This window comes from Mandrillus leucophaeus, unplaced genomic scaffold (assembly GCF_000951045.1).
Source record: "Mandrillus leucophaeus isolate KB7577 unplaced genomic scaffold, Mleu.le_1.0 Scaffold182, whole genome shotgun sequence".
Lineage (NCBI taxonomy): Eukaryota > Metazoa > Chordata > Mammalia > Primates > Cercopithecidae > Mandrillus > Mandrillus leucophaeus.
In genome coordinates this window covers 422,121-432,955 of record NW_012101832.1, presented here as the reverse complement: position 1 = coordinate 432,955, position 10,835 = coordinate 422,121, and the positions used below count along the sequence as shown (strand labels likewise).

The following is a 10,835-nucleotide window of genomic DNA, read 5'->3' as shown; positions in this document are numbered from 1 at the left end:
TTTTGGTTGCTATAGAAAAATGCAATTGATTTTTGTAAGGTTATCTTGTATCCAGCAACCTTGCTGAATGCTCTTATTAGTTCTAATAATTGATACTGGGTTTTTTTTTGGTAGCTTAACAATCAGATGTGATTGCTTTATTCATGTTTTTGCAAGGCACTGTGGTATGGACTAGAAAAGTTGGAATGACACATGAAAGACAACAGGAAAGTCATTGTGAGGCAGGATGCTTTACTAAATTTTTTAAAGAGACAACAAATGACTTGCTCTGTCACTCAGGCTGGAGTGCAGTGGCACAATCATAGCTCACTGAACCACTGAACTCCTGGGCTCCAAGCAATCCTCCTGCCTCAGCCTCCCAAGTAGCTAAGACTACTGGCATGTGCCACCGTGTCTGGCCAATTTTTAAATTTTTGGTAGAGATGAGTTCTCACTATGTTGCCCTGGCCAGTTTTGAACTACTGGCCGCAAGTGATCATCTTGCCTCTGCCTCCCAAAGTGCTGGGATTACAGACATAAGCCACAGTACCTGGCCTATATTTTACTAATATTTTAAAACCTATTACCTTGTTCACTTTTCCTTCTTGCATTTCAGCCTTTCCATCCAGGATCATTTCCCTTAATAGCAAACATGTAGGATTGATTGTGTTCCAGTCATTGTTCTTAGATATGTTTGTTCTATCTGAAGAACAGCCTTTAGAATTTCTTTGGATCTCAGTTTTTGTTGTCTGCTTTTTGTTTTTTAGGGGGTGGATGGGGGACGGTGCAGTTGTTATTGGAAGGAATTTCTGGATAGAAGCATAGAAGTTCTTAAACTCATGAAAGTATAAGCCATGTCTCAGGGAGAGAGCAGCAGTGGGAAAGAGGGAAAAGACAGAATCCTGGGGGGCCCCAGAGCTCACATATTGATCTTATGATCCTTCCTTCACGAGATGGTGCTCATGGGACCTGCAAGGCCAAGGGCCAGAGCCAATGCAGTGGAGGTTCCCTGGAGGGCTCTTGGGAGGAGGGTGCCAGCCTTGTGCCAGCAAGCACATGCCATGACGATGCTACACTTCTTTTATCCATCTTCTGTACCCCCCAAACCCAGCCCTAGGAGGACAATGGATCTGCCCAGAAATGACTAAATATTAACATACTGTTCTGCTCCACCATGAGACAGGGAAGACAATGGGCGCTCCAGGCATGAGTGACTGATGGAGGATGCAGCACATAGAGGTTAACTGCTATGTTTACTGCTGGTATCAGGTGTGGCTGCAATAAGCCAGTCAGATGCCTGAGCAGAGATGCTGGATCCAAAACCTCAGAAAGAAAGGAACAGTGGGTCAACAGCTGTGGCCTTCGCTGAATCTTACCTTCCTCTGTTGTTGGATATCCCTTGTGGAGTCTGTGGAAATAGAAGGCTTTGAGGGTCTGGAAGCAGGGGACCTGGGAGACAGAGCCAGGAAACTGCCTGGACCCGTCAGAGTTCATGGCTCAGGAACATTGCTGTGACCACAGAGTTCCCAAACAGGAGTCAGAGGCCCAGGCCATATGTTTCATGCTTTTTTCTGAAATGTACTGCTCTCCCCTGCCTCTCCACCAAGGCATCCTCCTCCTCCTCTTTTTAGCCACCTGGAACCCTGTTTTCTTCCTCCTAGAATGAAGAACCATCTATAGAAAGCAACACATGAAACCATTTTCAAACTGACTTTAATCATGTTTTGCTGCCCAAATACTGTACATGCAGAAGCCATGTGAAGAATTTTCTCCTCAAGGGAATTGGCAAGAACGTTGTACGAAACAGCCGGCAGTCCCTCCCAGCTGTGCACCTGCCACCCGGGAACCACAACAAGTTAGGAAAGATGCTGCACATAGAAAATGTATAGAGCACAGATATAAAAGGCTAATTGCTTCTTATCCAAACAGTGTGCTTGTCAGTCCCTATCAGCTATCTCTCTCTTTGCAAGATGCATTTGGAAAGTCTAAAAAAAGGGGTTCTCGCCTTCTGTGAGTTTATATGCTAAAGGAGTTGGTTGAGCTATCAGGCCCACTCTTCCTAAGGAAGCAGCCGCCCTGCCTTCTGAGATGATGTCTGGTTAAAGACATTCTGGAAGGAGTGGTCTGGAGGAAGGAGTGGTCTTAAGAAGCAAACTACTTTGAAGGGAAATAAGTTCCCTCTCTCCTCCCATCAGAGAACATTTCCTTTAGAATTCTCAGATCTTCAACTCTCCTGCTGATGTCATCCCAGAAGCAGAAATGAGGAAAGACCCAGCCTCATCTGCTGGTGGGGACACTGACCTACTCAGGGTGTAGCTGAGGCTGTGACATCACATCAGCACCTTGAAAATTGTCCATTGTAGACGACCCTTCATTATGTCTCATCATCACACGAGAATAAAAGAGGGAGGACAAACCACGAAGAGAGGAAAGCAGAGTCTGTTAGGATTCCCAGAGTTCTTGTCTGAGGCAGCATCTGGGCGTGGACCAGATGAGGGCCTGCGCCCAGCCTGGGCATCAGGGGCTGGAGGAAACCAGCCCACGGAGACAGGAACCAGGTGCACCAGGCTCGCAACCCTCATGTGCTCCGGATCAGAGACTTTTAATTAAAACCGGGAGGGAACCATGGGGAGATGAGCTAATGCTCCCATTTTGCAGATGAGGAAGCTGAGGCCCAGAAAAGTGAGGAGCCTTGCCCAAGGTCACAGTTTCTGGCAAAACTGTACAGAACAGCCTTTGATTCCCTGTAGCCAGCTGTCCCCGTCCAGATCACTGGCTAATGGGGTGGATGCTCAGTTGCCCCTGGAATTCCCAGGCCCCATTCTGTTAGCCAAGCTGACTGGAACCCAGGCTCAGGGACCCTTCCTGGCATCATTGTGAACTCCTTGGGAGGTCCAAGGCCCTGTCCTTACTGGCCAAGTTTCCAGCCAGAGCCCTGGAAGGGTTTCCCAAAGCAGAAACACTCATGCTTTTCAACAAGCACCTGCCCCAAGCCAGTCTAGACCCCTGAGAGAATGCAACTTTCTCTCACTGATGTGGCTTCCCTCACAGGCACAGCCATGCTGGGCCCACACAAGCCCAAGCTCAGGGTTCGGGAGCGGGGGGAGGGAGGGAGAGTTGCTTTGCTACATGGAAAGATTAAGCCCTTTATCAGAGAACAAGGTCCCACCGTCGGACATGCCAACATCTGAGCCACGTTTGTGCAACTCAGCCGGCAGAGTTGGTGCCCAAGGAGGCCAAGTTGCTCTCTTTGGCATCACTGACATTGCTCTGAGATGCTCAGGCACGCTTTTAAAAGAACCCTTTCCCAGCCAGACCAGGCCAGTCCAGCCCCCATCAGGTCTCACCTGATTGTGTGGGCTTCCCCTGCTCTTCAATCAGGCTTGTTTTGTTTTGCCCCAACCTCTTCTGACGTGAGTGAAAAGGTTGAGGGAGAAGGCAGGGGGGATGTGTCCACATTTTCATCTCCTCCCTGACCACTCAGTGAAAGACAGTCCGGTAGAAGAAGCAGCATTTTAAAGAATCTCTTTATGTGTCAGGATACTGGAGAAGAAAACTCTGAGGAGTGGAAGAGAAAGGTAGGAGGAGGCAGGGAAGCAGGCCTCTTCTTTTCCATCTCCCTGCAGCCACTGCAGAAACACTGCTGGACAACCTTCTGGCCCTGAATGATGTGCCATCTCTCCAGCCAGGTGGAGGGCAACTCATCTACAACATCAAGCAAAGGCAGCACTTTCTTGCAGAGTTTGCACAGTGCTAGAGGCAACCAGAGAGACACAAAAGAGGAGCATCACTAAAGCCCCATTGCTTTCTGGGCTGAGGAAGATGGGGAATATGAGGTATCGGGAGGGCTGGAACCCCAGGGGAAGAGGAGCTCAGCGTCTCCTGGGCAGCAGGGCATGGAAGAGGGACCCTGGTTGCATGTCAGGGCTCCTGGTAACATAGGCTAAGATTGTGCTACATTTCATTTCCAAAGAAGTACCCTTGGAGATCTTTATTGTCTTTAAAAATGGAGGCTTCTGCGCTCCTCAAGGCTGGCAGTAAAGAAGAGATCAGAGATGCTTCCCTGGTGGGTGGCATGACCATGGGAGGACTGGCTTGACCTCAGTGTTCTAACCGGCAGTGATTCCACGGGGAATGAGCTCTATGGGTGGTCTTTCTTGGAGCTCCTGGGTTCTGCCTCAGCCCCCATGAAATGCTGGCATTGCCTAGGACTTGCTGCATCCCAAGAGCCTCCTAAGTGCTCCTTTCCTAGTAGAATTGGGTGGTAGAAGAAACCAGATGGGGAGTGATTTTGGAGATGGTTCTTCCCTGAAGGATCAAGTTCCCCTTGTCAAACCAAGACTTGGCTCCATTTACTGGAGCCTTTTTCATACCAAAGACCCATTGCAGGGAAAAGGAGTCTATGAAGAAAGTAGGACAGAATGAACAGAGCAGAAATACAAAGACAGACGCTCTGAGTCATCCATCACTGTCCCTGCCCACAACCCAACATACTGCAGGGCCACTCCTGTCTCTGCCATATGCACGGTGAACCTCGCCTGACCAGAGGAGGTGGAATGACAAAGAGCTCCATTCCTGTAACCACTGCAGGGTTTCATCTGGGTGAGGGGGCATTTGGAGCCAGGACACTGAACCTGGCAGTGACTTGGCCCCAGGGTGGGAGACTTCCGGAGGGATCATGTTCCTTCCTTCCCCACCATCCCTCCTCAAACAGCAGATGCTCCCGCACCCCAGCAAATACCAGGAGTTACACCTGCACATCCACCTCTTCTGGGACAGGCTAGCTCCAGAGTGGCTTTTCAGACAAGCCCCTGCATCCAGGATGCTGAGAAACAGACCCTTAAGTCCAGCCACACTGCATCACACAGACATGTCAGCCTCGCACAACTTTACCCTCATGGGGTAAAATCCAGGTGGGGATGAGGAACTTATTTGGTGCAAAAGGTTAAAAGAATAATTCCCCAAGGTCGATTTGGGGAGGAAATTACCTTCTTTTAGAGAGGTGGAAGAGCGGAGTGGCCCAACTGCTGGGCAGTTTTGGCAGCCGGGGATTGTAGGTAGGTCAGTCCAAGTTACCAGCACATCAGGCCCCTCCTCCAGCTAGAACCTCCCCTGCGCTAACCCTTCCCCAGAGGCAAGGGGCACCACAGCCTGGAACCCCCCGGTGGCAGGCCTCTCTGCAGGCAGCTCGCCACCAGAGGAATGAGGGTATGGGTAGCCCCCACTTCCTGGGGTGACTGCTGGTCTGGGTATCACCACTCGGTGCTACATCAGCAAACGTCTCTACTGTCCTGTGGGTCACTAACAACCCTGTTATCCCAAAGGTGCAGAGTATTTTCACACCACTCTGACAGTGACTGCTGTAGAGGTGAATAAATCATAAACAGATTAAAATACTCTTTTGCAAGGGAGTTTCCTTCTTGATCCTCCACTAGGATGGAGGAGGACAGAGCCCTTTGTCCATTTCTAAGAACTTGACGAACGCAATGGGCCTGGGGAGAGCATTTCTGCCTAAAGAGAAAACTCAGCCCAGTGGCCTCCTTCCCATCTCTATGCACCCAATGGCCCCCTTCTCTGATACTAGAAGAATAGAGGCTCACGCAGAGACAGGAGCCTGGGAGCTAACTCTGTTCATTTCCTTCCTGCCCTTACCCACTTCTTGTCCTGTGGGCAGGCCAGGTGGGGTTCTGGCTTCTTCCCCTATCTTTCTTGGGAGGAGTTACAGGATTCTAGCTTCAACCCAACACGGAACTAGGCCAGCCAAAGAGGCCCTTTGGGCTGAGATGGCCTATCCACAAGCCGCCACTGCCTCCATGCCCCTCCGACTTTCGTTATGAATGGAGGCCCCAAGTCATTCAGGCCCCAAGACCTTTCTACTGCTACCCCAGGTAGCGCATCCCTGCCTCAGGTGTTGGGGCCACAGCAATTTCAGCACCTGGGGATAATGCCTGGGGAGAGGTGAAAAGAGCGCCTTCCCCACACCTCCACTGTCCTGCTGCTTTCTTCCCTACCAGATACAAACCCAAGGGCTGCTCTGTCCATCTCCTGAGCAACCTCTTGCCTTTCACCCTAGAGCTGAGGAGGGACAGGGACAGGTCTGGGCATTCCTGAGTCAGACTTCAGGATTCCCACGGGACAGATTTCACAGGGTCCAGTCCAGGCAATGGTCCCCACCAATAGGGCCCAGTTGTCAAATCAAGTTAGGGTTTGAGTGGCTGTGAGAAGCTCCAACCAGACATGGGTAAGAAAGCAAGCAGAGGCAGGTGAGTGCCTGGAGCAGATGGCTCTGCAGAGGGCAGCAGTGGGGCACAGGAGAGCAGGGAGGCTCGGGGGAGGGGGAAGTATTGCTTAGACAGAGCTGGTGATGGTGGCAGACGAGAGTCCGGAGCCAGGCTGCTGGAGCCCAGCTGAGTCTGAGCTCCCAGACAGGGACCCTGGTCTGGAAATGCACAAAAACTGGAGCCCCAAATGAACAACTTCATGCAGCGAATCCCCAAATGCCAGACGGGATCCTCAGCAGTGGCGGGGAATAAGTCAGCCTCAGCCTTCCTTATTCTGGCAAACAGCCCTACCCACAGCACCTCCTTACCGAGTCATGCCCACCAGGAATGAGCCCCAAGGGGGTCAGGACCACCCTCAGAGCCTCAGGAGGACTGTCTGCTTTAGCAGATAACATGCCCTCTTGCGGCTGCCTGCCCAGGCCCACTGGCAGAGCTCCTTCAGCATGGCGGAGTTGGGAGGCTTGAAGAGACAGGAGATGAAGAACGAATGCTAAGGGGGCACCTGGCCAGGAACCCTGGAACCAAGACCTCGTGCTTCACTGGAGGAAGGAGGTGGTTCCAGCTGCACAGAGAAAGTCATTTCTAAGCCCTCAGCCCGCTGCCCACCCCCCCCCCCGGGTACCCTCTGCCTCCCCAGGGCCCTGGCCAGGGAGCTAGGTGGGCATGCTACATGCTGCAGAACGCATTCAGTGGCAGGAAGAGCTGCCGGAGCGGCTCTGGTGGGGTGGGGTTCCCAGAGGGCCTTCCGTGTGGCCAGCTGCAGCGGATGCTACATTCCTCAGAAAACAGCGGCAGAGCCAGGAGAGTCAAGAGTGGAACAAAAGACAAGACAGAAAACAAAGCAGAGACCACCAGGAGCAGGCACAGGTGGAGAACACACAGGCTCTGCCCCGGGCCCAGGACCAGGCAGCACCGACCAGTGGCCGCGTGCCCCACTTCCACCACTGGAGACTCCTCAGGGTGAGTCGTGTCCACACAACACTCCTTTGGGTTTCTTTTCAACAAGATACAAAGAGACGTGGAGACATATCAGCCCAAGTCGTCACCAGGAGTGACTATACCCAGACAAATGAACAGATAGAACGTGGTCACGTACACACACACACACATGAACACACGCACACACGCACACACTACAGTCTCCACTGCCAGCTGGGATGAGCCCAGTAGCCAACAGGCATGCAGCAGGACAAGGGGTCCAGAAAGACACGAAGACTATGTACAGGGGAGGACATGGGGCCAGCAGGCACCCCTCCCCACACCACCATCCTGGCCTCTTCCTGACATCCTTAAGAGCATGAGGGGCTGGTGGCACTCTCCAGGGAAGACTGGGACAGGCGCCTCGTGAGGGATCCGAGTGTGGAGTCTGCCACTGAGGAGGTGGGGAAGAGTTTGTACCAGCCGGTGACCGCGGCGCTCAGGTCCAGCTCGTCCAGCATGATCTGGGCCATGCCCATGAAGCACTTGTGGTCCATGCGGCCATAGTCTCCCCAGACAATCACCTGCCAGGAAGAAGAGAGGGAGGGAGTGAGCCACCTCCCTGACTCCGGGACTGTGCAGCAGGCCCGGGAACCTACAAGTTTCAGCAGGGTACAGATGGAATAGAGGGAGCCAGAACTCAGACTGATTTCACACAATAATTTACTGAGCACTTGAGGTGTGTTAGATACGATCCTATGGATTTTACCTAGATTCTTTCTTCCAATTGTTATAACAAGTCACGTAGGTAGGGGTGCTCTGTATCATTATTTCCCCGGAGGAAACTGTAGCTCAGAAAGGTTAATTAGCTAACCTAAAGTTGCAGAGTAACTTGTGGCAGAGCTTGGATTAGGACCCCGGCGTGTGACTCCAGAGCCTCCCAGCATTTCAGATAACAGCCTTCCCCAGGAAGGGGCAGACTGAGAGTTCAGGACCTGGCCATAGCTCTAGCTGTGCTGCTGGCTTGCCATGGGACTTGTGTAAGCTCCATGCCCTCACTGGACCTGTGTTTCCAGCCACACCACTGGGAGAGAGGAATGGATTCGCTCAGTGATTTTCAAACTTATGTTTTCACTGGTGAATCCTTTTCTAAGCAGACATCAAAGATTATTCTTCCCATTCCCCAAAGCCTAGGGTTCTGCAGTTCTTTTTTAATTTTTAAGAGACAGGGTCTCGCTCTGTCACCCAGGCTGGAGTACAGTGGCATAATCATAGCTCACTGCAGCCTTGACCTCCTGGGCTCAAGCAATCCTCCTGCCTCAGCACCTCGAGTAGCTGGGATTACTGGCACAGGCCACCATGACCAGCTAATTTTTTTTTTTTCATTTTTTAGAGATGGGATCTTGCTATGTTGCCAGGCTGGTCTCAAACTCTTGGGCTCAAATGATCCTCCTGCCTCAGCCTTCCAAGTCTCTAGGATTATAGGTGTGAGCCACCGTGTCTGGCTCTGCAGTTTCAATTTACAATTCCAAGGCCCCTTGCCACAGAACCATCTCAGCCCGGAGGAACAGCCCTAGATGAGAAGTTGAATGGCCCAGACAGTCCCTGGCTCTAGCCTCCTCTCTGTTGCCTTCATGGCCTCAGGCAAGATCAGCAGCCGCCACCATGGCCGTTAATACTTAGAGAGTAGCTGTTTATGTGGCAGGCACTATGTAAGGCTCCCTACATGCACTCCTCTGTTTAATCGTCACAACATCTACCCATGGCTAATGAGTGCTGAGCTGGAATCTGAACTTAGGACTGAGCCCAGAGACTGATCCCCCACTGTGCTTTATCCCCACATGACCTCAGGTTCATCTATGAAATGAGCATGAAGATCCCTCCCTCCCAGGACTGTTGAGAAGGGCTAACAATACCAAGTGTGCAGAAGGCCTTTGTTGCTTTCAAGTATTTGGGATGAGAGTCACCTGGCCTAGGCTCACCCCAAGCAAGTGACTTCATCTGTAAGAGACTCTGTTTCCGTAAAGTGGAGAGAATCACACCTACTCCACCGGATCATCTGCAGGATGAAGTGAGGTCGTGCTTGGAAAGCACCTAACACAAGGCTTGGCACAGACCTGATGTGCAATGAACATCAGCACTAGGGGAAGGAGGAGGCAGTGGTCACATGTGTCCTGTGCAACCTAGGGAGCAATTTGGTTACCCCCAAAACCTTGGTTTCCTTATGAATCAGCTGGGGACAAGAATACCTCACAGGGTTGTGAAAGTAAATGAATAATGCAAATTAATGCACCTACCACAGCACCTGGCACAGGATGAATCATAAATGAAAAACTTCAAATTACAACTTCCAGTCTGTGAGTCCACCCTGCCCTACTCGCCCTGTGACACCCACCTGCAGCACCTTGCCCTGGGGTCCCTCGTCAAAGAGCAGAGCCTGCTGGTACAGGGGATCACAGGTCTTCTTGGTCATCTTTGTCTTCTTCTTGGCCAAGCAGGCCCCATTCTCCAGCAGGTAAACCTTGATATAGGTGGCTAAGGGAGGAGAGAATGTATGACAGGGAGGGGTCCAGAACAGACAGCTATGGCCTGCCCATCCCGTAACTGCCAGGTGATCTTGGAGGTGAGCAGGATGCATGGAATGAGCCAGCCAATGAACAGCAGGCAGAAGAGGTGACTCAAGTACTGGTTCCTCTATCCTCCCTTACTCCCCACCCTAGTCACTGGCCTTCCAGGCAAGCTGTGACTCTACTGTCAAGAATCCCGATTTAGGGCAGAGGGAGCTGAGGACCTGCTAGACCCAGAGCTCGGCTCTATGCCCCTCCCTGTCAGGACCCCATTTCCAAAATCCCTCACCTGGGAGGGATTTGGAGCCTGGTTTGGGGGTCAGGCCCCGAGCTTCAATCACTTCCACCTCCAGCTGGCCACTGCGGTCCATGATGGCAATGTGCACGTCTCCTGAAAGGAAGAAGAGGGTGAGTCCAGGCAGGGCCAGACCAAGGGGCAGGCCAGCCAGCTGCTGTGCTGAATGCCAGCCTGTGGAGGAGGCTACATGATCACTAGAAAGGGAACAAGATGGCACCAACCACATGGGTCAGAACTGCTCTCGGGAGACCACTTTAAAGCAGCTGAGGGCCCTTTGATAGGCCCCTTAGGGTGGGGTGGGGTGGGGGCATGACCATCAGGGCCATGACTGGGTAACAACAGATGGCTGCCAAACCCCCGTCTGTGTCTGGCTAACTGGGAGGCTCCTGTTTTACTGAGCAGAATAGCAAACTTGGGGACAGAGCTTCCTGTGTCAGGAAGACAGGGGAGGCTGTGGGCTCAGTGGCTGTTCTTCACATCTCCATACATCTGTGTTGAAAGAACATCCATTTGAGGCCGGGCGCGGTGGCTCACACTTGTAATCCCAGCACTCTGGGAGGCCGAGGCAGGCGGATCACGAGGTCAGAAGATTGAGACCATCCTGGCTAACATGGTGAAACCTATCTCTACTAAAAGTACAAAAAATTAGCCAGGCATGGTGGTGTGCACCTGTAGTCCCAGCTACTTGGGAAGCTGAGGCAGGAGAATCACTTGAACCCAGGAGGCGGAGGCTGTAGTAGGCCAAGATCACACCACAGCACTCTGGCCTAGGCAACAGAGGGAGACTCTGTC

At 52.1% G+C, this 10,835-nt stretch overlaps 1 protein-coding gene across 1 annotated transcript in view; it reads right to left on the bottom strand.

The window, feature by feature from the left end:
* Nucleotides 1-1,675: 1,675 nt before the first annotated feature.
* The window catches only part of RIMS3 (regulating synaptic membrane exocytosis 3), a 28,213-nt gene continuing 19,053 nt past the window's right edge, over nt 1,676-10,835 (bottom strand). Inside the window, exons 5-7 of the mRNA XM_011977631.1 lie at nt 10,035-10,136; nt 9,574-9,713; nt 1,676-7,762 (exon numbers count right to left, since the gene is read on the bottom strand). Coding sequence (XP_011833021.1) covers nt 7,550-7,762; nt 9,574-9,713; nt 10,035-10,136 — 455 coding nt within the window. The 3' untranslated portion in view covers nt 1,676-7,549. The remainder of the gene's footprint in view (nt 7,763-9,573; nt 9,714-10,034; nt 10,137-10,835) is intronic.